Genomic DNA, 27,838 nt, shown 5'->3' on the forward strand with positions numbered 1-27,838 from the left:
ATTTATTTTATATGTGGATCAATAGATCTGTGTGGTTGCAACAAAAGAAAAGACACTGATTCGAATGTTCGAAAGGGTCTGAGTGATGAAGATCGGATTGCAGTTGCTCTTCTACGGATTTTGATTTTCAAGAAGTATATGTTTCATTGTTTTTTTATACCTTGTATGAGTTTTTTATGCTCTTTGTAGTCATTTTTGTTGTTTTATGGATTTTGTAAGGTTTTATTCCTTGTGGGTTTTTTTTATTGTATTTGTATGTTTTTCATCTAATGAAAATGTAAGCATTTACATCAAAAATAAAATAAAATAAATCATACCATTGGGAAGAGATAAATTCCAGCCATGTGATGAATATGAATCCACATGCCACTTGGATTTTACTTTTCATTATTGGGTTAATACACATATTTGCTCATGTATTATCACGGATAAACAGATATGTCATTGTATCAAATAAACCCACAAAACTACCCCTGAATTTTCCACAAACCTACAATTATGCATAATCTAACAAACCTGCGAAACGGTGTCACATCAAACCTTCTTATCTCCATCAAACTTCAGATTCATCAAACAGAAACTAATAGAACTTATTAAAATAATAAAACAGAAACCAGAAATAGTAAATAAATTGCAAAATGCTATGAAGCAAGGGAAAATCTGTAAAACGACTTTGGTTGATTTTCAGCCTTTTGGCACCAGCTGAATGCTCTGTAAAACGACTTTGGTTGTGATAACACCCGCCATGAAATATGAAGGATTAAACCGAAGATATTCCCTCACGAGGAGGGCTTAAAAGGGAAAAAGCAAGATCAAGGGTCGCCTCTAAGATATATATGGTGAACAGATAGAAATACGGTATCGTTCCACAAAGTCCTCCTTCCGATCCGCCACGTAGCTTATAACGAGGATACGATGTCGTCTCGTAGAGCTCCACTTATGATCCGCCATACAGCTTATAGTTGGAAATACGGTGTCGTGCTAGGGATCCTTACAAGAAGGGATCTGCCCCATATGGCGTAACTTACTATCATTAAACTAATATTAATGATAGCTCAAAACCTGCCAAAGCTCGGAGGTTAGAAGATAGAGTTAAACTACATTGAAGGAGCATTACTCTTCATTAAAAGGGCATTAAGAGAAGGTTATTACAGTTATCATTTGAACCTGTATAAATACCCTTGTAACATGACAATAGAGGTGCACTTACACACTCTTCTTAGCTTTGCTTTGTCATTACAGTTTATTCTCTTAAGAAGTTTACTGACTTAGGCATCAGAGTGCCTGATAGGGGCGTTTCGTCCCTATCTTTTAGCGTGATTTACGATTTAATTTTAGAAGAAATAAATAAGTTTAATTACAAAAATAGAGTGTTTTAATAAAATAACAAAATAAAAATAAATTCCTTACTTTCGGTTAATTTTCCTTATTTTTGATTAATATTAGAAAATAAAACGTCAAGCTAACTCAGCTCTCAAAGATTTGTATTTCAGGTACGAGGAAGGAATGAAAATCTACTCAAATACGCGGGGCGTATCACCATTTACGCGGGGCGTATCGTCATTTACGCGGGGCGTAAAACATGGTGTCAGAAATAATTGCCTTATCCGCAGGCACCATGTGGAAATGACTCAGCATACGCGGGGCGTATGACACCTTACGCGGGGCGTATGACACATATCGGAAATGATTGGCCTAATCCTGAAAGTCAGACTGCATTGTCTCCCGGAGTCAACTCTCCATACGCGGGGCGTATCACCATTTAGGCGGGGCGTAAAAGGTAGTTCTTCAACGTAAAAAGATCAGAGACTCATTTACACGCGGCGTACTTCAGCTACGCAGGGCGTATTTGAGACAATTAGACATAGAATTGGTCCACATGCAGGAGATTTCTGACGGAATGGGCACTTACGCGGGGCGTTCATGGGATTTCTGCACCAAATAATGTTGCTCCATACTTGTACCTTGTGAAGTTACAATTCTACCCCTAGCTTGATGTATAAATAAGAGTGACTAGCACTCATTTAGACGACTTCTAGAGCTTCTACCTTCTATCACCTTACCTTACCTTACCTTACCTTGAACATAGCTACATTTTGCTTCTTCTAGATAGTTGTTGTATAGTTTTGGTTTTAGATTCAGTTTATGTAATAAAACTCTCCCACCTCGAGAGCTTGTTCGGTTATTCCGGCGTTCCATCAACGTTCCGCTCCATCATTCATCACCAAGCTCGAGAGTTCCACCTCCAAGTCCTAAGAGACGGCCTTGAGTCCGGTTGGCTAGTTCCGAGGGCCGATTCTTCTCTCTTTACTTGCTAATTAGCTTGATCTCGTCCTATGTACTAGGCTTGGTTGTATTCTATATTTTTATCCTCCATATTTATAATTTATGATTTGCAATTTCTGTTTTTATATACGTGTTGATGTTTATTGCTTGTTTTGATACTCATAATTGACTATTGTGTAGGGGAACGCGATTTCCGATGCCATTCGGGCTACCTTTAGGGATTCATATAGGTGTTGTCTTACCGGAAGTGACAAACCGGAAACCGTAGGAATTGACAAGCCACGAAACTTACGGGCCCTAGTTTTTGATCCCCAGCATTAGACACGCCTTGACTAGGAACCACGTAGTCTAAGCACTTCACGGGTCGGTCGAACTACACGTAGTCGTCTTTGCAAGAGTAAATCGTCAACCGAATATATTCGGAGTTATTGCATATTATATTTATAACTATCGTCACCCATATCACTCCGTGGAGTTTTCCATTACATAAATCTGTGTCACCAATAGGTTAGGAGTAGTTTGTAGTTGTGTCTCACACCAACTCAAAGTATTCACCGCTTAGATAACGTATAAAACCGAGTCGTCTAATACTTGTAATTATAAATCCCGTGGATTCGATACCCGGTCTTAACCGGATTATTACTTGATACGACGGGGTACACTTGCCCCTAAGTAGTCGTAGTGTCTAGTAGAGCTAAGAACATTTAAAAGATCACATCCATATTCATAGCACATTCACCGCAATACACATTTAATCGTCGTAAGAAAAGCTCACACTAGGTGCGCACGCTATCAAGTTTTCGGCGCCGTTGCCGGGGATTTATAATTTCTTGCAATATTAGACAAAAACGTTTTATTGTTAGTCTAAGCATTTGTAAATATCATTTTCTTTTTTGTGAATAATTTATTGTGTTTCTTGATGTTACTAATAATTTTCTTTCCATGGTATGATGTCTTATAATTAGGCAGTGAAACACTGCCACATCCATAAGATGTCGGTGGCGGAGATGCGTATGTTGAGATGGATGTGTGGTCACACGAGAAAGGACCGGGTGCGTAATGAAATAATTAGGACAAAAGTAGGGGTTACATCTATTGAGAATAAAATGAGAGAAAACCGACTAAGGTGGTTTGGCCATGTGAGACGTAGAGCGCTTGATGCGCCGGTTAGGAGAACCGAAGAGTGGCAAAGGGATGTAGTGGTGAGGGGTAGGGGAAGACCTAAGCAAACTTGGAGGAGGGTGATCGAGAGTGATATGAGTTTATTGGGAATTGAGGAAAATATGGTAGTGGATAGGACGGAGTGGAGGGAGCGAATCTGTGTCGCTGACACGACTTGATTTTCACGGTTTTATATGATGGTTCATGTTAGCCGACCCCGAATCATTTCGGGACTAAGGCTTTGTTGTTGTTGTTGTTGTTGTTGTTGTTGTTGGTATGATGTCTTATAATTGTCATATGTGGGACGACCTCATGGATGACGAATGTTCGCACCAACAATCTCCCTCGCAATTTGATGTGGTAATCTCTATCCTTAAAGATATTCAAGTGAGATTATCTAACAATGAGGCATATTGCAAGGATTTGGGAAATCAAATAACTAGATTGACGTCTCGTATTGATTCAACCGCGGACGAATCAATTCGAGACGCCAATCCGGGTGGTCAAGTTGTAGGGGTCGAGTTAATTGAGCCCTCTCAAGAGGAGTCCCCAAGTCATGTAGGATGTCTCAACTGCGAGGAGCCGGAAATCCTAATCGATAAGCCGGTTGTGTGTGGGCCCATGGAAATAAATCCAAAGCTAGAAGAGTTTGAGGTTCCTTCTACCTCGGAATATTTCACTCTTTTTGAACTACCAAATGAGTCAAAAAGGGAGCAAACGAAACTCTTCAATAATTTCTGTAAATATAGTTTTTGGTTTTTGCTAAATTCTTTTGAAGCTAACAATCCGTTTTGTAGGTATGGATTGTTTATTCAAGAATTTGCATTTCTAACGCGAATGGAAGCATACACCTAGGAGGAAATGCTAAGTCGAGCTCACCGACTATAACGTAGCGCTTCTTGGGAGGCAACCCAAGCTCGAATAAGGGAGTTTTCTTTCCCAACTTTTATTTTCCGCATGTCATTTCTTTTAAAAAAAATTAAAAAAAAATTAAAAAAAAAATCCCACTTTATCCAAAGGAGAATAAGTCACGCGGGGCGTACACACTATACACCCTGCGCACCGTGCTTGTTATTTCTGTTTTTGTGTGAGTTAATAACATTCACGCGGGGCGTATCCCTGTTACGCCCCGCGTGCTCCACCTTTTCCATAATAAGATGGCTCAGAGCTCGGAACACGCGGGGCGTCCCTCTACGTGCGCCCCGCGTATCTGAGTCTCTGGCCCCGGTGCACTTAAAAAGCCTCTTCTACGCGGGGCGTCCCCAGGGATACGCCTCGCGTAGGATCTGACCTTAAGGGTCCCTTTTCCAGCTCATTCTTTATTTTTGTTTTTGTTTTGTTTTCTTTTCTTTTTGCGACACCCTTGGAATAGGCGTCATTTTAATAACGCGGAGGGACGTGCAACCCCACACTTTTAGTTTGGTTTGCACTAACAAAAACAAAAATAAAAATCAAATAATTATCAAAATAATTAAACAAATTTATTGACTCTTGAATTCTTCCGACACGCTACACCTCCCTCGGAAATTAATTAAAGTTCCGTTATTTGTCGTTAAAAATAAAAACATCGGAACACAAAGGATGGTTTAATTGAGAAATTTTAGTCTTGGTTTTGAAGTTAGGGAATTTATGAAAAGCTTAGGCTAGTACTAAACAAAAGCATTGAGTCCTAACTCACATGTCATCTCCATAATGAACTTTAAAAAGGCAATAAAAACAGGATAATTGAGAATTTAGCGAAGACTTGATAGTACACAATTTAAACCCGTCGCGCAGCGCTTGCAACCCCGTGGCATTGGGTCCGATTGCTCTTTGTGAGGTATTTTTGAGCCTAAAAGAGTTCGTACGAGAACTCTAATTCTTTCACAATTTTTCGAGAGCTTTGACTTCACTCGACTCATAGAATTTGCATCCAATTCCGGGTTAAGTACACTTATTTTTGGTAAAAAGGCAATAGATGATAAACTGAACCTACTTAGGTTAATTTTTCTTAATTTATTTTTCTCGTTTTCATTAAACATTAGGAAACCCCTTCGAGCCTATTAACCAACCTTTTTGTTAATACCCTTTTAACATTTAACCCTTTTTCCTCTTGTTCAAATACCGACAAAATCAATTTGCACCCGAATTACCCGAAATAAGTCACGGCCTTAGCAAATGAGCACCATAAGCTTTCAAAATATTGTTTTTGTGCCTCTATCAAAACAAAGGATACAATAAAAGTAAAAAGGCATTCTCAAGCTCCACCCAAGCAATTTTGAAGTATATCTTGTAAAATTCGCTAAGGCCGAAGCAAAATACGGTGCGATCATAAGTCGGTATTTTGGAACTTGAGTCTCTTTAAACTAACCACTAAAAAGCCACCCACATTACAACCCCCCTCCGGGTTCATTTTTAATGTTGCCTAACCATGCTATAGGAGGAAAAACCCAGATGAAAATGCAAATCCAACATGATCTTGAGTAAGTGCAAGGAAGAGTGCGAAAACACCGACCCACCAAAAATTAAGCGTAAGAGTGAAATTCCTTGGTGAGGTACTACCGAGTTCTCAAAAGATGATCGGCTCCCGTTAATATCGCCTATTAAACTTAATCATGGAGGTCTCAAATAAGTTTTTGTACTCAATTGCTTGCGTAGGTACTTACCGAAACCTTTGCATAAAACCGTAACTTTGAAATCACGCACTTGGTAAAACCAACCTTCGGTTTGTTTCTCAATTATCTCAATCCCTTGTCTTTCGATTTCTTTTACTTGAGGACAAGTAAAACTTTAAAGTCCGAGGAGGTTTGATAGGGGCGTTTCGTCCCTATCTTTTAGCGTGATTTACGGTTTAATTTTAGAAGAAATAAATAAGTTTAATTACAAAAATAGAGTGTTTTAATAAAATAACAAAATAAAAATAAATTCCTTACTTTCGGTTAATTTTCCTTATTTTTGATTAATATTAGAAAATAAAACGTCAAGCTAACTCGACTCTCAAAGATTTGTATTTCAGGTACGAGGAAGGAGTGAAAATCTACTCAAATACGCGGGGCGTATCACCATTTACGCGGGGCGTATCGTCATTTACGCGGGGCGTAAAACATGGTGTCAGAAATAATTGTCTTATCCGCAGGCACCATGTGGAAATGACTCAGCATACGCGGGGCGTATGACACCTTACGCGGGGCGTATGACACATGTCGGAAATGATTGGCCTAATCCTGAAAGTCAGACTGCATTGTCTCCCGGAGTCAACTCTCTATACGCGGGGCGTATCACCATTTACGCGGGGCGTAAAAGGTAGTTCTTCAACGTAAAAAGATCAGAGACTCATTTACGCGGGGCGTACTTCAGCTACGCAGGGCGTATTTGAGACAATTAGACATAGAATTGGTCCACATGCAGGAGATTTCTGACGGAATGGGCACTTACGCGGGGCGTATATCACCTTACGCGGGGCGTATCATGGGATTTCTGCACCAAATAATGTTGCTCCATACTTGTACCTTGTGAAGTTACAATTCTACCCCTAGCTTGATGTATAAATAAGAGTGACTAGCACTCATTTAGACGACTTCTAGAGCTTCTACCTTCTATCACCTTACCTTACCTTACCTTACCTTGAACATAGCTACATTTTGCTTCTTCTAGATAGTTGTTGTATAGTTTTGGTTTTAGATTCAGTTTATGTAATAAAACTCTCCCACCTCGAGAGCTTGTTCGGTTATTTCGGCGTTCCATCAATGTTCCGCTCCATCATTCATCACCAAGCTCGAGAGTTCCACCTCCAAGTCCTAAGAGACGGCCTTGAGTCCGGTTGGCTAGTTCCGAGGGCCGATTCTTCCCTCTTTACTTGCTAATTAGCTTGATCTCATCCTATGTACTAGGCTTGGTTGTATTCTATATTTTTATCCTCCATATTTATAATTTATGATTTGCAATTTCCGTTTCTATATACGTGTTGATGTTTATTGCTTGTTTTGATACTCATAATTGACTATTGTGTAGGGGAACGCGATTTCCGACGCCATTCGGGCTACCTTTAGGGATTCATATAGGTGTTGCCTTACCGGAAGTGACAAATCGGAAACCGTAGGAATTGACAAGCCACGGAACTTACGGGCCCTAGTTTCTGATCCCCAGCATTAGACACGCCTTGACTAGGAACCACGTAGTCTAAGCACTTCACGGGTCGGTCGAACTACACGTAGTCGTCTTTGCAAGAGTAAATCGTCAACCGAATATATTCGGAGTTATTGCATATTATATTTATAACTTATCGTCACCCATATCACTCCGTGGAGTTTTCCATTACATAAATCTGTGTCACCAATAGGTTAGGAGTAGTTTGTAGTTGTGTCTCACACCAACTCAAAGTATTCACCGCTTAGATAACGTATAAAACCGAGTCGTCTAATACTTGTAATTATAAATCCCGTGGATTCGATACCCGGTCTTAACCGGATTATTACTTGATACGACGGGGTACACTTGCCCCTAAGTAGTCGTAGTGTCTAGTAGAGCTAAGAACATTTAAAAGATCACATCCATATTCATAGCACATTCACCGCAATACACATTTAATCGTCGTAAGAAAAGCTCACACTAGGCGCGCACGCTATCAGTGCCCCCGGCCGATCCCAACGGCGCCTTAGAGGGACGCTCTACGGTGTTGCTAAATCTCAACAATATCAATTGGTGCGGTGAAGGTGGAATCTTAATAGTAATAGGGTTACACGATGAACATTCAAAACATGTCTTCAAATAATCCCACTGGGAATACCTCCACTACAAAAAATACGGGGAATACCCCTACCAACGAGGACCCCAATAACAGTCCCCTTGAACAAATTATACCACCTCCCGACGACATAGTGCAACCTTCACATGAATGGTCTCCCGAGTCATTTTTTGACCAAATGGTGGAATCTGTTCGACAGGAACTAGGCAACGAATCGGCTGATAGGGCGCGCAATATTCTCAACAAAAACGATGTAACAAAGCGGGCCAGAAGGGTGTTTGCACAACAACAACCCCAAGGAGGCGCCGCTAGTGCAGGTCTAGCACTGAATAATTCTGAACCAAGGGATAGATCGAGATCACGTCACAGACATTTGCCCAGACCACGAGAAAATAACAATAAAGGTCGAGATGGAGGATCCGTTTCTCCAGATAGGTTTACGGAGGCGGTAGAGGCGCGATTCCAAGAGGAATCCCGAAAGCAAAAACAGAATAAAGAACGATACGCCCATCAAGTAAATAGGCATTCACCTTTCACCGCCTATATTATGGGATTCAAAACAGATGGACGCTACAAAACCTCCAACTTGCCACAGTACAAGAAAGCAGAAAACCCTGAAGCACACGTAAGAAAATACAGGGAACTGATGGACCTAGGGGGAGCCAATGAAGGGATCCTTTGTAGAATGTTTTCTACAACATTGAGCGAATCAGCCTATGGATGGTTCGAATCCCTAGCGGCTGGATCCATAAATAGCTGGGAAGAATTAAGCCGAGAATTTTGTGCAAAATTTGCAGGTAGTATCCCCTGCAAGGTGTCAAGCAGAACATTATATGATCTAAAGCATAAGGAAGGTGAACCATTGAGAACCTACATCAATCGATTCAATGACTTATGTACGGATATAACAGACGTTGATGTAAATACGGCGGTAGAGGCCATAATTAAAAACACGAGGTGTAAGCGATTGCATGAAAAATTGGTTATCCATAAACCAAAAACAATGGTGGAATTAGTTGAACGTTGCAAAAGATTTATGGAGATTGATGACATCAACAGGAACAATGAATCATCAGGCCATAATTCACCAGAAAGGAGAGACCATGGCGGATCTAGCAGGCGCGAGAATAGATGGGCAGATGCCAGGCCTAGTAGGCGTGATAACAGATGGACTGATAGCAAATGGACGGATCAAAGGAGCAAGCGTCCCTCCAAAGGCGGATCTCATTTCACGCCTCTTAACACTCCTAAGAATGAGGTCTTATTATGGCTAGAGAAGAGTAGATTCAAAAGAGACGTCACATACCCTGATTTCAAAGGCGAGCAACACATCCCGATGGGAAAAAATACAAAGGCATATTGCAAGTTCCATAGAAGGCAGGGCCATGACACTAATAGATGCCTTGCGCTGGATAAAGAAATTGAAAAATTAATTGAACGTGGGGTGCTCGACAGGTTCATTCAAAATGAACAAAGTGAAGGAAAAGAAAAAGAAGGCGGCAAAGGCAAAGGCAAAGGAGTGATCAATGTTATTGCAGGGGGATCCGGATATCAACCACTCGCTAAAAAGGCAAGGATGTAGGATTCTGATAAGGTGGCTCTTAATAAACCTTTCGCCGAAGTTGGATCCACTAGTGGTCCTCACACCGATGCATTAGTAATCATGATGAACATTGAAGGATGGGATATGAGGCGAGTCATGATCGACACCGGGAGCTCGTGCAATGTGATCACAAGAAGCGCATTCGCCAAGTTGAAAATAGATCCAATGCAGGTTGAAGCTACTATTATGGACATCCTAGGGGTGACCGGGCACACTGTCCAAACCAAGGGACAAGTAATGCTAGAATGTGAGATCACGGATGGAAACCAGACTTGGAAGGGAGAGCAAGAATTCACCATCCTAGATGGCCGGCTGGCGTATAATGTTATCTTAGGAAGACCTTTCCTCTTAGAAGTTGCCGCCCTAATATCAGTACGCCATTTAACTATGTATGTGCCAACTGAAAAAGGCGGGATAATGGTCAAAGGGAGTCAAAAAACAGCTCAAGAAACCTATACGGCGTCTCTAACCATACGCCCACAAGAAGATAACGATGAACAAGAAGAAGAGGAGAATATGAACACAACCGCTCTAGGAGAGATAGAGACATGCCTTATCTCCGAAGGAAAAAGGGTGAAAATTGCAAAGGGGCTGCACCTAGGGATCAAGGAGGCAATTATGCAAACACTCATTGAATGCCAGGAAGTTTTTACCGGTGATAGTGAAATACTAAGAGGAGTAAGCCCAAACCTCATTGCCCACAAACTCAATACAATGGATGAAGGTACACCGGTCACAAAAAAAAGAAGAAATCATGGGCTAGAGAGACAGAAGGCGATAGAGGAAGAGATCGCAAAACTTAAAAAGGCGGATGCGATAGAAGAAGTAATTTATACTGAATGGCTGGCGAATGTGGTTCTAGTTAAGAAAGCTGGTGGAGCATACATAATGTGTGTTGACTTCACGGACTTAAACAAAGCGTGCCCGAAGGACAATTATCCTCTACCATGTATTGACATCTTGGTGGATGGAATGGCAGGGCACGAGGTCTACTTTTTCACAGATGTGAAATCCAACTATCACCAAATACCTATGCATCCTGAGGACAGAATCAAAACATCATTTATCACACATCAGGCGACATATTGTTTTAAGGTGATGCCTTTTGGCTTAAAAAATGCAGGGGCCACATATCAGCGCATGATGAACAAGATCTTCGAGGATAAGAAGGGTGATAACTTCTCCATATACGTTGATGACATGATCATCAAAAGCAAAACCATGAAGGAACATGCGGCGGACATCAAAGAGGTACTCGATGTATTAAAAATTCATAATATTAAGCTTAACCCAGAAAAATGTACATTTGGTGCCACATCTGGCAAATTTCTGGGCTATATCATTAATCGCCAAGGAGTCACGGCCAACCCTGAAAAAGTAAAGGCGGTATTAGAAATGAAGCCACCAAAGAACCTTCAAGAGGTGCAGCGCCTGAACGGGCTAATTATTGCTCTGGGAAGATTCATATCTTGCTCCGCTAGACGATGCCTCCCCTTCTATGAAGTGATTAAGAAGCAAAAATCCTTTGATTGGAATGATGATTGCCAACAAGCCTTCGAAGGAATAAAGGAGTTCCTGTCTAAACCACCGCTGATGAGTAGACCAACTAAAGGTGAGGACCTTTATTTATACATCTCAGTTACAGAGAAAGCGATATGTACGGCCATAATCAGGGAGGAAGAAGGACAGCAATATCCTATATATTATGTGAGCAAGGTGTTGAAAGATGTTGAGATAAGATATTCAAAGCTAGACAAAATGGCGTTGGCGGTAGTAGTCACTTCCATTCACATGCGTCCGTATTTTCAAGCACACACCGTCATAGTGCGAACGAGTATACCAATGAGGAAGGTGTTGCAGCGGCCAGAAACATCCGGCAGGTTGATAGAATGGTCCATACGGCTGGGCGAGTTCGACATTCGCTACGAGGGAAGGGTAGCATTGAAAAGCCAGGTTTTGGCAGATTTTGTTAATGAATTCACAGAGGAATTCACAAGCTCGCCAAAAGTCAAAAAAGAGGAATGGACAATGCATACGGATGGAGCCTCTTCAAAAGAAGGAGCAGGGGTGGGAGTAGTAATAAAGGGGCCAGAATATGTCTGAATCTGCTATGTAGCCAAATTAGATTTCTCCACAACTAACAATGCGGCAGAATACGAAGCCCTTATCCTCGGGTTACAACTGTTGAAGGAAGTTGTACCAGAGCCTGTAGTGCTATACATCGATTCAAAGCTAATGGTGAACCAGATAACGAAGAATTTCCATGTCAAAGATGAAACCTTGGTAAAATATGTGGAAGAAGCAAAGCGAATCCTATCTATACTGGAGGGCAAGGACGTGAAGTGGGAAATAATACACATCCCACGAGAATCAAATATGGAGGCGGATCACCTAGCCAAAGCAGCCTCCACCAAAGGTCAGTGGTAAGACCTCACATGTCCGTTTTCAATCAAAACGAGGTCGGCATTTGATAAGGAAGAAGTGGCGATCGTCCAGTTGGCTCAGAATGGCTGGAGAACCGCCATAGTGAAGTATCTAGAGGAAGGAATTTTGCCTGAAGACAAAAATCAAGCCAGGAAGATGGTCAAAAAGGCCACTCATCATCCTATTATGGAGGATCAATTGTACAAAAAATCCTTTAGCCAGCCTTGGTTAAAATGTATAACTACAAAAGAGGGACAAGATGTTCTCTGGGAATTACACGAAGGAATATATGGAGCACACAATGCTACGATCTTTAGAAAAACAAGGTTAGCAGGGTATTATTGGCCCACAGCAGAGAAAGATGCCAAGAAAATGGTGGAAGAATGCCACAATTGTCAAATTCACGCAAATGAGACACATGTACACAAGGCGCTTCAAAGACCAATCGTAGAAGGCAGGCCATTCGCCACATGGGGCATTGATATAGTAGGACCCTTCCTGCCTACCAAGAGAAAATACAAGTTCGTGATAGTAGCTGTAGATCATTTCACCAAATGGGCGGAGGCCGAACCCATTTTAGTTATTACTGCCAGGCGAATGATAGATTTCCTCCATGACAACGTTATTGGAAGATTTGGCATACCTCATACAATTGTCACAGACAATGAGACACAGTTTAATTATGAAGAATTCAAGAAATACTGCTCAGATTGGGGAATCACCAACAACTTCACCTCCGTTTATTATCTGCAATCAAATGGGATGACCGAGGTTACAAATCATATGCTTGTCAAGGGGATTAAGAAAAGATTGGGAGAAAAGAAGAAATGCTGGGCAGATGAATTGATGTCAGTCTTATGGGCGTACCGTACAACCCCCAGGGTGGCGATCGGAGAAACTCCGTTCTCTCTCACTTATGGAGTCGAAGTAGTTCTCCCCATTGAAATCAAGAACCCATGTGGGCGAGTCTCCTTTTATTGCAAGCAACAGAATGAAGAAAGGCTTAGACAAAGCCTGGATGATCTTGAAACGAAGAGGGATAAAGCTTCTATTAGAATTGCCGCCTATAAGCAGCGAGTCGCCTCCTATCACAACAAAAACACTCGCCTAATGGAGTTAAATAAAGGGGATTTAGTCCTGAAAAAGGCGGATAAAATCCAGTCGACAGATGGAAAAGGCAAGTTAGGCGTAACCTGGATGGGACCGTACCGTGTAGTGGTTAAAATTGGAGCCGCCACCTTCAAGCTTAAGGAGATGGATGGAACAGAGATACCAAGAACTTGGAACATCCAGAATCTCCGCAAATACTTTCAGAAGTAGAAAGAAAAGGGCATTGAGTACTCTTTTTCCTTAGAATAAGATTTTTTCCCAATGGGTTTTTTCTTGTTATAAGGTTTTAATGAGGCTCATAAGAGAGGCTATTCATCATTGTAATAAAGGCAAGCCATTTCTTGCTCGATAAATGAATTGTTATTGAAATTGATTTTTTGCTCGTATGTTTCTTTTTAGCACATAATACATAAATGTCTTCTAACTAAGAGGGAAGGCGTAGATTCTCCATTTATGATCACCATTGCATCTCTTGTAAAGAGATTTTTAGGCAAAGCCCCTCCATAGGGCAAATTCTCCCTTCGCAACAGGGCAGATTCTCCATTGCTTCTCCCGTGAGGAGATTTTATACAAAGTCCCTCCATATCAGGGCAGATTCTCTTATCCGTGAAAGAATCTTTTAAAAGTCCCTTCATAGGGCGGATCCAAAATTATAAATGTCCCACAACGGATAGACACTTCTTTGTAAAGTGGTCGTTTAGATATCCTATTAATGGGCGGATTCATCCTGCGCAAAGAAAATCCTTAAAAGCTTATCGCAAGCTTACCGGGGGACGGCTGGCCACCTACCCCGGAATATGGTGGAAAAGTTTAAGTACTTGAAAGATTAATATGGTGGAAAAGTTTAAGTACTTGAAAGATTAATATGGTGGAAAAAGTCTAAATACTTGAAAGATTGATATGGTGAAACAAGTCTGAAAGACTTAAAAAGGGGCAGTTCAGGGAATAAGTTCAGACACTTATGTCTTCCCAAAAAGCATATAACTAAGTGAATGCTTAAAGTGAAAGGCATACATCCAAAGGCGAAAACTTCTTAAAGAGAAGCAAAATAAATATTGAGAAATGTGCAAAATGATATTGTAGCATTTTTTACATCAAAAAGAAGACCTTAAACAGTAAGGTCATCAACATTGTCATCAAGAGGAGAGGCGCTCAGGTTAGCTTCAACAAACTTCGGCGTAAGCTCAGGAGCAGGGTTATGTTGACCTTTTATTGATTCACCCGCCTTAGGGAGATCCTCACCAGGCGCAGCATCGCCATCCTCTAAGGCGTCCTCCGTGTCCTGAACAACGCCCTCCAGGTCAATGATCTCTCCACTCTTCTTTGGTATGGCGGGAGGGGCAAAAGCTTCTTTGAACATGACCGCCCTGGCATCCTCTAAAGAAGCATAGTAAACTGCTTCATTCTCGGAAGGCACTTCCACTTGGGGATCGTCAATGCCAGCGTCTGGGAAGTCTTTCAAAAGAGTCGCCAGGATACGTTCACCATAATAGTAGGCACGGAGTCCGCAAGCTCCCAATCCTTCTCTCGCCCCTCTTGCTCCGCCCTCAGCTCCTCAGATAACTTGGCAGCTTCTGAGGTCCTCTCCTCCAGCTTCTTCTCCAGATCAGCAAGCTTCTCCTTTAAACCATTCGCCAAAGCACTTGCCGCTTGTGCATTGGACCTGGCAAGGGAGGCTTCATCCTCTAGCTCATTGAGACGGGCTTCATTCACTGCATTCACAGTAAGGTCCGCCTCCACAACATTGCAATGATCAATGGTCTGAAACAGATAATAAAAGAAAGAGTAAGTTAGAGAAGGGAATTATAAAAATATGTCAAGATCAAGAATAACACATACTGCCAAAGCCCGACGCTTGATCATTTTAAGGTGAGTTAGGGTCTTGTACTTGGCCCTCGTCTCTAGAACAACAGGGAGCTTACCGATAGCTTCTTCAATGCCATTCATTATATGCTCCGAAGCTAGAACCAACTCCAGGCCATAAGTGGACAACCAATAACCCCCAAGATCAGGCTTCGAGGACTGAAAGTTTGAAGAACAGATTAAAGACAAAGGTAAATTCCAATATTCCCTATAAAAAACACATAGAAAGAAAAGGCATACCTGAGAAAAGGAAGAGGAGAATAAGGAGACCTTAGGATTCACCGGAATCATTTGTTGATCCGATTCACCGGCTTGTGAAACTCGCTCCTGAGGACCGACCGCCCTGGCCTTTTTCGAAGAATGAGGGGATTGAGCACCAAAGGTTATAGGATGCTTCCCATCCTTCTTGCTAAGCGCAGCGTTCGCCTTCTCCTAGGCGACCAGAACTGCCTGAAGCTTTCGCCTCTCTGCAATAACATCCTTGGCGTTAATTCTCCCCCTGCAAGAAGGGGTGAAGGACAAAAACAGGTCAAAAAGGCAGATCAAAAAAGGCAGAAGATACCTTCAAAAGCGTAGAAAGAATTTTAGCGGATCTCTCCGTCTCGTATCGTCGCTAGGGTTCGCCAGACTTCATAATAGCCAAAGCTTGGTCATACGTCCAAAAGTCATGCTTGAGAGACCGAAGAATCCGTAGAGTATTCTTCTCCTCTTGGGTAAAGTAAAACTTTTGATTCGCCTTCTCTTTTGGTTTATAGTTCCATCCGGTAGGAAACCCGAGAGGTACGCCTTCCACTATCTTCACAAAGAAAAATCTTTGCTCCCAACGATGGACGTTCGATATTTTACTATGAAAAGGCGAATACCCTTTCAATTTGGAAAAAGTAATGTGACTTTCCACCCCGCGCTTGGACATGGTGTGAAGAGTTCGGAAAATGCGAGGGCTCAGAATTAAGCCCAGATTCGCCGCCAAGTAAGTATCCAGTATTAAGTCTAACCAACCGTTTGGGTGTAGTTGGCAAATAGGGATATAGAAAAATTCAAGAATGTCCCCAACCATCTTGGGGACCGGATAACTAAAGCCCCTTTCAACGTGGCTTTGATAGACTGCAAAATAACCCTAAGGAGGGGACGCAGGTCTCTGATAAGGCGTAGGAACCAAGCAGGAAGCCGCTCGGAGCCAAGGGTATAGAGATTGAAGAGTTGTCAAGAGGGTGAAGCTAAAACTAGAAGAGGTCACCTCCATTTTAGGGGATTTTGCCCCTTTCTTTTTAGGAGCAGAAGAACTTGCTTCTTCTCCAAAGGTAAGGTTTTGGGCCTTCATAGTCGCAATGGGAATACGAAACGAAGAAGGCACCAAAAAAGAGTTTAAGTTCAAACTCGAGGTTCTCTCGGAAGAAGAAGTAGAAGATGAAATAAGCATTCAATAAACAAAAATTTAAGAAAGAATGGAGAAATTACAGTAGAGAGATGAACTTACATAAAAAAAAATCGAAAGGTAGAGAGAGAGATTAAGCTTCTGCAGATGATTGAAGAGAATCGTAGAGAGCAAAAGTGAAGATGGAAGAAGTTGAAAGGAAAGCCTTGTCTATTTAGTGAAATGATTAAATAGTTTCGAAATCCGTGTCGAGAACTGCCACCTATAAAAACATCATTGGCCTAGATAAAAGCGCCTGTCAGGTGCAATAAATGCTAATAGCATGCGAAGAAGCTGAAAAGTCCTAAAGAACTTAAAAGACCATTTAGGGGAGGCTTCTGATAACATCCGCCATGAAATATGAAGGATTAAACCGAAGATATTCCCTTATGAGGAGGGCTTAAAAGGGAAAAAGCAAGATCAAGGGTCGCCTCTAAGATATATATGGCGAACAGATAGAAATACGGTATCATTCCACAAAGTCCTCCTTCCGATCCGCCACGTAGCTTATAACGAGGATATGATGTCGTCTCGTAGAGCTCCACTTATGATCTGCCATACAGCTTATAGTTGGAAATAGGTGTCGTGCTAGGGATCCTTACAAGAAGGGCGAGAAGGGATCCGCCCCATATGGCGATCCGCTTCTGGAAGAAACAGATGATTATACGATGTAACTTACTATCATTAAACTAATATTAATGATAGTTCAAAAGCCGCCAAAGCTCGGAGATTAGAAGATAGAGTTAAACTACATTGAAGGAGCATTACTCTTCATTAAAAGGGCATTAAGAGAAGGTTATTACAGTTATCACTTGAACCTGTATAAATACCCTTGTAACATGACAACATAGGTACACTTACACACTCTTCTTAGCTTTGCTTTGTCATTACAGTTTATTCTCTTAAGAAGTTTACTGACTTAGGCATCGGAGTGCCCCCGGCCGATCCCAACGGCGCCTCACAGGGACGCTCTACGTGTTGCTAAATCTCAACAATATCAAGTTGATTTCAGCTTGTTATCTTTCAAATGTTACTTCTTTCAGCTTTTTGGGTGAGTTTCTTCTATTTTTCGTATCTATTTTTTTGATGGATTTGCTTTTTGATCTCAATTTTTATTACCGTAATGTTTGATCTGATTTTTCTGGCTATTTTTTCTTCTACTAAAATGTTTTTGTCTGGTTCGAATTTAACATTTCTGCGGTATCTTCTATCATAAATTTTGGTTGCAATTTAATTATGTATTTAAGGTGGATTCCTATTGAAGGTATTAGATCTTTTGAAGTTTTCTGTGTTCCAAATTGAACACAATACCTGCACAAGTATCTGAATAGCTGATTAATTCTCTTGCTCCGATCCCAACCATATCAGGGGTTTGTTGTGGTTTTAGTGTTTTTTCCCCAAATTTCGGATCAATTAAATTCCATTTTTCCATTACTAAAAATGAGAACTTTCTTTGATTAACGATTTTGCTGGGCTTTTTTGTTATTCATTTTTTTAACCTTGAACATGGCATCAAGTCATGCTCGTGGTTTTATTATATCATGTGGACCTGATTACAGTCGTTTGCTTATAATTTTATGTTTCCAGATGTATTTCTGACTCATCAGCTTCCGAGTTGAATGCTCCGTAAAACGACTCTGGTTGATTTTCACCACCTGCTGATTGGAATGCCTGCATCATAGTATGTATTATGTAGTAGTTATGTAGACGAAAGAACCGCACCGGTTAACGGAGAGTGACAACTGGTAGAGAGATCGCCGACCGCAGAAGTGGGACAAGAGGGGAAAGGGACGGTGGAAAATGAGAGATTCCCGTCATGTGAAGAGTTGGCCGAAAGCTAAACGGAGACGATCGGTGTTAGAAGGAAATGGTTGTTTGATGAATCTGAAGTTTGATGGAGATAAGAAGGTTTGATGTGAACGCCGTTTAGTAGGTCTGTTAGATTAGGGTATAATTGCAGGTTTGTGAAAAATCCAGAGGTAATTTTGTGGGTTTATTTGATGCAAGCGCATATCTGTTTATCCGTGATAATACAGGGGAAAATATATGTATTAACCCTTCATTATTCATTATTTAATTGAGTTTCAATCGGAGCAATTTGTGTCTAGTTTTCTGACTAATGGGTCATGTAATGAAACTCGTTTGTCTTTTTTTTAAGTAAAACACTATTGCTTTTAAGTTTAGCCTTTATTATTGTATTTTACTATGTATTTTTTTAAATCAGTTATTTTAAACATAATTAACATATTATCATATATCAGTTTGTTCTTTGAAAAATCAGAAAACATAATCTGTCTTAAGAATGTTAGAGGTGATTAATCCAAAAAAAGTAGAACGAATAAAACTGGACAATAAAACTAGAATAGAAATGTGTATGGACAATAAAACTGGAATAACAAAACACAGTTAGGCTAATATGAAGTCTGTGTTAGCAGTATCTTTAAGACAGATTTTGCACTATTGATAATCGTCTCTTAGGATACAACATATTATGTAAGTGAACTTTTACAGTGCGTAAATTCTTTATCACCGAAGCAGAAAAACAGGAACAATATAAACGTACAGAGAACATGAAATTTTCAGAGAGTATTTTTTTCCAATATGTGAAATTTGATAGCTCCATTATGTATAAATAGAACTTGAATAGACACAATTGTTCACGAATGAACACAACTGTTAACGAACGAACATAACTATTCATGAACGGAGACGACTGGTCATAAAGGGAGATGTATGTTGAAATTTAAATTAATTTCATTTATATACATATATTTTCCAACACATAATCATAAGTTTCTTGTAAGGACCAGATCCTCAAGGGTGGTGTCAGGATGGAACGCTTGAGCAAGGAGCAGTCTTAGAGGATGAAGATTGGGACATGAATAAACCGACTCCCATGTAAAAAAGGAATTTTTAATAAATGCAGATACATTTTAAAGTCGTGAGAGTCAAGGAATGAGACTTGGGCTAAAGGACAATATTTATATAATATTGGACCCGATTTTTACAACTAGTATCAGAGGCGAACCTTCACATATGATGTGTTGGTTCGAGGATGAACTAGGCGAAAGATGGTAGGTCTGTAGCGATATGTTCCCGAGGGGTGGCACTGGGGGTGGAAGGTCTGAGCAAGGAGTGACCCTAGAGGATATCTAAAGAGATAGAAATGAATTGACTTCTATGTAAGAAATGGAGAGAGAATGACTAGACTATATTAGTAAAGTGGATTTCCAATACATGTAGATACGTTTTAAAGTTGCGAGAGTCTCAAAATATAAGACTTGGACCAAACATATAATATTTACATGGTATTCGACGAGGTTGTTACATTCCTCTTCATAACCACAAGGTTTTATTCAATTTGTGATGTCTCACTCGCAAGTGATTGAAAGATGTTTGATATGCAGAAATTAAGTAAAACACGCTTTCCTCATCACGGTACTTACTTTTTGCTATGAATTGAATCTCCATTTTGAAAATAAATTTCGATACAATTTTTTTTAAACAAGTTTTACAAAGGTTTCAAATAAGTTCTCCGGAAATTTCAACAAACGATACATGTTCAACAATTTAAAGTGGTCTAAATCAAGATAAGAACTCTACAAGCGTCTAAACAGTTTTAAATTTAAATAATTAAAAGTAAGAATTTTTTTAATCGCGATTTCAAAAATATATAACAAAAGTGTAGGATGTTAAAAAGCATTTGACCAAAAAGCTTTAGCTAATATGTAAGATCTAATAATAACTTTTTTTTTTGAATCAATAATAACTTTTATTATTTCTTTTATACACTTCTGCATGTGAATGTCATTTGGATTCGAATCGTGTACAATACAACCTCATCTTACCATGTGTTAATTTTTAATAACAAATGTCAGGATTTAAACCTCGACCATTTGGTCTAAGGTGCTCTAATAACATATCAAGAAACCATTTGGTCTAAGATGCTCTATTAATATATCAAGAAACCATTTGACTCCAAATTTTAAGGTGATAGGTAAAATTCAATAATAAATTTTATTATTTATTATTATTATTGTTGTTACACATGCACATGAATAGGCTTGAAACGTGCACAACACTTGTCCATCTTATGATGTGTTGAAATTCCAGTAACAAAATGAGAGTTGTCAAGATTCGAATCCGCAACCACTTGATATAAGAAACTCTAATACCATATTAAAAAATTATTTAATTCAAAAGTTTCAGCTAATATCTAGTGTTCTAAAAATCGGTCTAGACGGCCGCCTAGATGAGGATTTTTAGAACATCATTCCGATTTTCTCAAATCGGACGGTATAAATCTGTTTACGAATTTTTGGCCGCCTAGACGGTTCCAAGCAGTTCTAGGCAGCCTAGGCGAACCTAGGCGGCTCTCAACGGATCCAGTCATTTTTTTAAAAATTAACCATTTAATTTTATATCAATTTTTAATTTTAAATAAATTATTGAATAACTAAAAATTAAAATAAAATACATAAAAGGCTTCAAAAAAAAAAAAACATAAAATTATCTTAAATATATATATATTATTATTAATGTTATTTTGTTGGCATATCTTTATTTTAAAGAACATTAGTGTAACAAATATTAAAATATATATGTTTTTTATTTTCAATATTTATTATTATTATTATTATTACATAGTATATTTTATTTTATTTTTTTTTTTATAGAAATTGGGACGAGACAGAACTTGGGCGGGGTGAGCACCCGTGGTCCAAGAACTGACAAACCCGCAATATATTAATAAACGAAAAATGAGTGTTTGAACAAGAGAAGAGGAAGGAGAACAAACAAAAAGAAAGGGGGAGGAGAAAAGTTTAGGAAAGTCAAGAAAAACGTAAGTGAGAAATACTACAAATGTCATCATTGATAAACCTGTGGCAAAAAGCAGGAGCCGAAGGCCACCAATTGATCACTGAGGAAGAGACTCCAAACTTTGCAAGTGCATCAGCAACTCTATTTCATTCTCTAAAGATGTGTGAAAAAAGAATGTTCATCCTAGAGCAAATACTGAGACAATGCAACCATTCTTGACGAATACTCCAAGGAACATCCATGGAACGATATCTAAGCAGATTAACAACGTACATTGTGTCTGACTCAACCCAAAGCTGATGCCAATTTTTCTCCCAAGCAAGTTCAATTGCAAAAATAGCGGCTCTCAATTCAGCCATATAAGCAAAAGAAGGAGGGGTAGAAAAAGCAAAACAGCCTTTGGGAAATCCACGATAGTTACGAAAAATCTGGAGTGCCAAAGGCAGAGCTGTCCACATTGACTTTAACCCAGCCCAGAGGAGGTTTAAGCCAATAGACCGGAATAATGTTGGGAGCCGGAGGCGGCATAGGAGAAGCCAGAAGACGGGATAAGATAACATCATCTCTCCGTGAAGAGCAAAAACCTTTAGAAGTGGCAAAGGACTCTCGAATCATTCGAAAGAGGGTGATCTTCGAGTGCTGAATAGAAGGAGAAACTTCTTTAAAAATTGCTTCATTCCTGCAATGCCAGATTAACCAAATGCAAATGACAGCGGCAACACGCCAGATCATCGACACCTGTGAGCCAAAATGAATGCTACGAAGAGAGCTGAAGAAGTGGATGAATTGTGAATAACGAGGCAAAGAGCAGTCAAAGTGAAACTTAAGGGCCCTCCAAAGAGAATCTGCAAAAGAACAACTAATGAATAGGTGGTTAATGGACTCAGCATCCCTACCACACAGAGAACACAACGAGAGGCAAAAGAGAATCTAAGATGCTGTAGGAGGTCGTGTGTCGGAACCAGGCCATGCAAAACTCTCCAGAAAGTGAAGGAACGAGAAGGGGAGTGTGAGCATTCCAAACAAATTTATACCAGTCCACCGAAGATGAACTAGGACTCATAATCGAATAGTACTCTTTGGCAGAGAAAATACCCTTCGTAGAGGGCTGCCAAGCGCAGAAATCAAGATCATCTCTACACCTGTGAATAGATCGAATACTGTCTTGAATTTTATATTACATTTTATATTTTAATTGTATTTATATAATAATTTATTTATTAAAAATTATAAAAATATAAAAATTACAAATCCAATTAATCACCGGTTAATTTCCGAAAATCCTGTCCACATTTTTTATAACCTCGTTAATAGAATACTTTTTATTATTATCTTTAATATAAAGGAGTTTTTATTTAACTTTATTATTTATTAGAGTTACAATTATTTATTCGTTAGAATTATAGAGATACGTGGCTACCGGATGCTCGGAATCTGTGTATTAAAAGTCCTCATATCACCACTCTTCCCACAGGTAATATTAATGATCTAATACCGAAAAACCGAATTATAACCAGACCAAAAAATGGTTAGTCGAAACTGATAGATCAGCATATGGTTTTTAATTTAATTTAATTTTTTTTATTTTCGGTATTTTATTATTATTTTTTTTTTGTAACAATTTTCGGTATTTTACTAATCACCTGTTTCAGTTAACCGAAGTGAATTAAAAAAGTTAAAAATGATATTCTACTCTATCTAGGGTTAAGCCATTATTTAGAGTATAAATATAAACAACTTATTTTCTTCCTCTCTTTTACAGATTCACAAATCACGCCTCGGCGGCTGCTTCTCCCTCTCATTCACTTCCGGCTCCGGCGCCGCTGTTCATACCCTAACTGGTATGTCTTTTTCTCTCTCTCACTCAGTTGTTATCGGGCATATGAAATTATGTTTCTGCAAAGTGAACAACGTCTTCTTGCTTTATGTTATCTGCAGCATCTGAAAATTTGTGTGATTAGTTTCATTTAATAACGCGTTCTTTCTTTTCTTCATACTTCCTGGAGTTCGATTGAAAAATTAGGAACTGCTACCTCACACAGTAAAGGGAATGGTGTTTTTTTGAAACTGTAGGAGAAAATTAATTCTTTCCTGTAGATGTTTGTGTTTTGAATTACATAGCAAAGGTTGTGTAAGAAATTTGAAACCCAAACAAATTTGATCCTTCCTGCTATTTCCGCTTGGCTAATAGTTTGGTCGATATTTTAGGGTTTCATCTGCTAAAAAACTCCTAAGCTCGAAAAGATGGCTACCCAAATCAGTAAGAAGCGCAAGGTAACTCCATTTCTCTCAATTTTATTTCTTAGTTTTCTTTAATTATCGTCATATCTTAGGAAAATTGTTATGAAATTTCCAAATAGAACTCTGCTTAGCTTAAGTTGCTTGACAAGTATTTGGAATCATGGATCGGTTTCGTCAATTTACTTTCGATTTATTTAGCAATTCTAGATTTGTTCCCCGTTTTTTGAGTTACATTTGAGTTGCTAAAGATTACTTGCCATTTGTTTTTAAATCAGAACTGATATAGGAAAAGGAATAGAAATTTTATATTGTCTATTATCTGAATATGGATTCATCGATGGAATTTCACTTCCTTTTTTATGCAGTTTGTTGCAGACGGTGTTTTCTACGCTGAGCTCAATGAGGTTCTGACGAGAGAGCTTGCTGAGGATGGATATTCTGGTGTGGAAGTTAGGGTCACTCCAATGCGTACTGAGATCATCATCAGGGCCACTCGCACCCAAAACGTTCTTGGTAACTACAAAGGCCTTCTCTTTTGAATTTTTCGGCATACAAGTCTTTGTATAAATTTGAAAAGAATCCAACTAAACTGAGTGAGCAAGGTGTTTTATTTGGCCCTTGTTTGATTTTGTAATATCAATTGCATTGGTTTGTTGTTTGATATGTCAGATGCAACTTTACAACTGGAACTTAGCAAAGGCTTGATTATAGTGTTTTTCTTTTGTTACCTACATTAGTCTATAATCAAATCATATTAGTGCCTTGATTCACCATTAGTTCTTGACTCTCTTTTTCATCAGGTGAGAAAGGAAGAAGAATCAGGGAGCTGACTTCTGTTGTTCAGAAGCGATTTAAGTTTCCTGAAAACAGTGTTGAACTCTATGCTGAGAAAGTTAACAATAGGGGTCTTTGTGCCATTGCACAGGCTGAGTCACTCCGTTACAAGCTCCTTGGAGGCCTTGCTGTTCGTAGGTATGTTGTGATTAGTTAGACAGTGTTTACTGTTGATCATTGAATGAAGTTCTATTTTTCTGTTAGTTCTTGTTGATTTTTTCCCCTCTTGTTGTCATTTGTCTATCCACACTCCTTCTACATTGTTTGCTTGTTCTTTCTAGCGATTTAGTTGGTTGGTTACCCTTCCATTTTCTAGAGCATGTTTCTTTACAGCCAGTTGGTTTCCCACAAATATCATCTTGTGATGCCATTTAGTTTGTATTACCTAAGGAAAATTTGTAGCGTGCTTTTACTTTAATAGTTTGATACTTTTTGCCCCGGTAATGCTTGTGATAAGTTGTTCTTTTTTTTAATAGCATCCTCCCACACTACCCATCATGTGTGGTCGTATGTATGTTGGTGTGTTTAAATGCTTATCCTGCTGTTATGATTTGGGAACTAGTGTGTTTGTACTACTTGTGGGTTGACCACTTGGTGTAATGTTATCTTAACTTTTGCTTATATTGTACTCGAAGGTACCAGGGATAGTAATTCATTTATTTATTTGTTTTCCTCTGTTATTTCCGTTTGTTTCAACACTTGCAGTTCAGTCTTCTTATGCATGCTTCAATACTTGAGCAAACATGAGTTTGATGAGTGGAATTTTATTTATTTTTCAGGGCATGCTATGGTGTGTTGAGATTTATAATGGAAAGTGGTGCAAAAGGATGTGAGGTATATATTCCTTGGACTTTTCATTACTTTGCTTTCTCTGAATCTTCAAACTTTCATTTCATGCAATCATGTATTGTTTTTGTAGCTTCACTCTTGACTATTATTGTAGGTTATTGTGAGTGGAAAACTCAGAGCTCAGAGAGCAAAGTCAATGAAGTTCAAGGATGGATACATGATATCTTCCGGTCAACCTGTTAAGGAGTATATTGACGCTGCCGTGAGACACGTGCTTCTAAGACAGGTCAGTTATTTCTCATCCCCATATGTTTATATCTATAGTAGTCCAACAATGCCTTGTGTTTCTCTGGAGTCCTTAGTTGCTGTTTTCTTATTGGTACTTGGTGTGGTATTAGGGTGTTCTTGGTATCAAGGTTAAGATAATGCTTGACTGGGATCCTAAGGGCAAGGTGGGTCCAATGACACCATTGCCTGATTTGGTCACTATCCATCCTCCAAAGGAAGAAGAGGAGCATGTTCCACCACCCGTGCTTACCACCACCAATATTGAAATTCCAGTTGCCTAAATCTTGAGCATGGAGGGAATAAGTTTGGACTACTTATTTCATGGATTTTTGTTTTTATATATATTGTTAGGGGAGAAAAGATACTAGTGGCTTGTATGACTCGAGTTAGTTATTTTTTGCTGGCTTTTATTAATTAGCAACTCAAATTTGTCTCAAGGGAAGGGAGTAATCTTATGAGTTCTTGACATTTTTGTTTTACCAGTCTTGCCTTAAATTTTATTTGTCAACTAATATTTTAAGCCTTCAATTGTGTTTTGAAAATTCTCTTGAAATCATTTACGAAACTTACATTTGTTGTTTAGAGGTTTGTTGGCTCTCAAAACCACAACTGGATGTGTTGATATTGTGTCACGGATAGGTATACCAAGTGTCCTAGGATACTTTCAAGCAAGACATTTTCGAAGGTCGTCCAATAGCAAATGCCTTGTGCAGTCTAGCTGTACAGAAATTCAAATGAAACTAGGAAGTTCTGTGATTCTTTTGCATCGATTGAGGGATATCGAGGGGATACAATCAACTTTTTGTAGGTGTACTACTAAAAAAAATGTGCTTTTTTTTTTTTTATATTCTATATGGTTTAAAAATACTCTGATCATGGTTTCTGGTAATTTTACTCTTAATGGTGCATTTTCCTCTTAATGGTGCAATTTTGGTTTCGAGTAATTTTACTCTTAATGGTGTAATTTTGCCAATAATGCTAGTATTCATAATCTTAGTAACTAAGAGTAATTTTAATCTTAATTTTGGGAAGTTGGATTAATGAGTTGGTTTTAAAAATAGATTTCACATTTTTCTTTTTACAATTTTTTTGTTATTTTTTTTGTTATTTAATACTCCATTCATTCCTTTATACAAGTCATTCTAGTAAATTGGGTTTTTTTTTTCAAATAAAATTATCTAGGATTTCAAGAACTTTTAATTTAGTTTTTTGATTCAAATATTTTTTTTTTGTATTGGTATGTGTTTTTTAATATTTAAATGCTTATTCTTCAATAGTGATATGAGAAATTTTTTTTTTAATTAATCAGTATAGTATTTTTTTTTTGAAGTAAATCAGTATATTATTTTAATTAACCAATATAGTATTTCTGAGAAATACTCTAAAATGACTTGTATAAGAAAATGAAGTACACAATGTTTATTAAATACCGAGGGCCCGGGTCCTTGTGTACGTCCCTTCAAGTGAAGTACACAATGTTTGTCGTTAAAGTTTTACTAACTATTTTAATTCCATATTTTTTATGGGAGAGAGAGTCAAATGGAAGGTTCTTATTCGAATCAAAGAAAAAGAGGGAGAAGCACAAAGAGGGAGAGAGACACAGGGAGAAAGAGTCAAATGGATCTCATTTTTAAGTGTTACATTGGTCAAACAAGTGTTAATTGGTTACTTCCGGTCGCGGGTATTTAAATATGCGGTCACCTATACTTAGAATATATTTTTGGGACAAAATGTAATTTAGGTACTAAAGTGTAAATTGGGGTATAGTTCATGTACATTTAATGTAATTTATCTGGAAAAGTATGGATTTTATTTATTGAATATGACTCTCAGTCATTGATTTGGTGTTTATTTACTAGTTTTGTTTGTTTTTTTTTGAAAAAGTATGGATTTTTTTTTATAATATGACTATGTTATTGGGCCTTTGTTCTTAACCTATTAGTAGCACTATGTTTTTATGAAATGATGTACTGTTGTATTGTATATGAAACTTTGGTTTTATTAGTGCTTTCATTGTTGATAGATGTGTGTATGTATATGCAAATCCAGAGAATGGATATTTCGATATCATTATAAATTATGATAGGGATCTTGGTGAATATAATTATTTCGATGACAAGAAATATATTTGGCTTGATGCTCATTGGGACACCTTGTCCTTAATAGTAAGATATTATTGGAAGAGTAGTTTGAAAGACTTAAAAATTTTAGGAAATGATAGAGATGTGTACAATATGGCCATTGAGGGCGGTAAGTATGGAACAATAAATTTGTATGTGAA

At 38.7% G+C, this 27,838-nt stretch overlaps 1 protein-coding gene across 2 annotated transcripts; it reads left to right on the forward strand.

Moving 5' to 3' along the window:
• The first annotated feature begins 23,135 nt into the window (after positions 1–23,135).
• On the forward strand, positions 23,136–26,039 carry LOC136203140 (small ribosomal subunit protein uS3x). 2 transcript variants are annotated; one of them, XM_065994214.1, is made up of 7 exons: positions 23,136–23,246; positions 23,614–23,679; positions 24,012–24,159; positions 24,447–24,618; positions 25,260–25,314; positions 25,424–25,555; positions 25,668–26,039. In XM_065994214.1, the coding sequence occupies exons 2-7, from the start codon at positions 23,650–23,652 to the stop codon at positions 25,836–25,838; spliced, it is 708 nt and encodes a 235-aa protein (XP_065850286.1). In that variant the 5' UTR covers positions 23,136–23,246; positions 23,614–23,649; the 3' UTR covers positions 25,839–26,039. The 2 variants fall into 2 exon arrangements, with proteins under 2 accessions (XP_065850286.1, XP_065850287.1); XM_065994215.1 differs by lacking the exon at positions 23,136–23,246 and adding an exon at positions 23,509–23,531.
• Positions 26,040–27,838: the final 1,799 nt, after the last annotated feature.

This window comes from Euphorbia lathyris, chromosome 8, assembly GCF_963576675.1.
Source record: "Euphorbia lathyris chromosome 8, ddEupLath1.1, whole genome shotgun sequence".
NCBI lineage: Eukaryota > Viridiplantae > Streptophyta > Magnoliopsida > Malpighiales > Euphorbiaceae > Euphorbia > Euphorbia lathyris.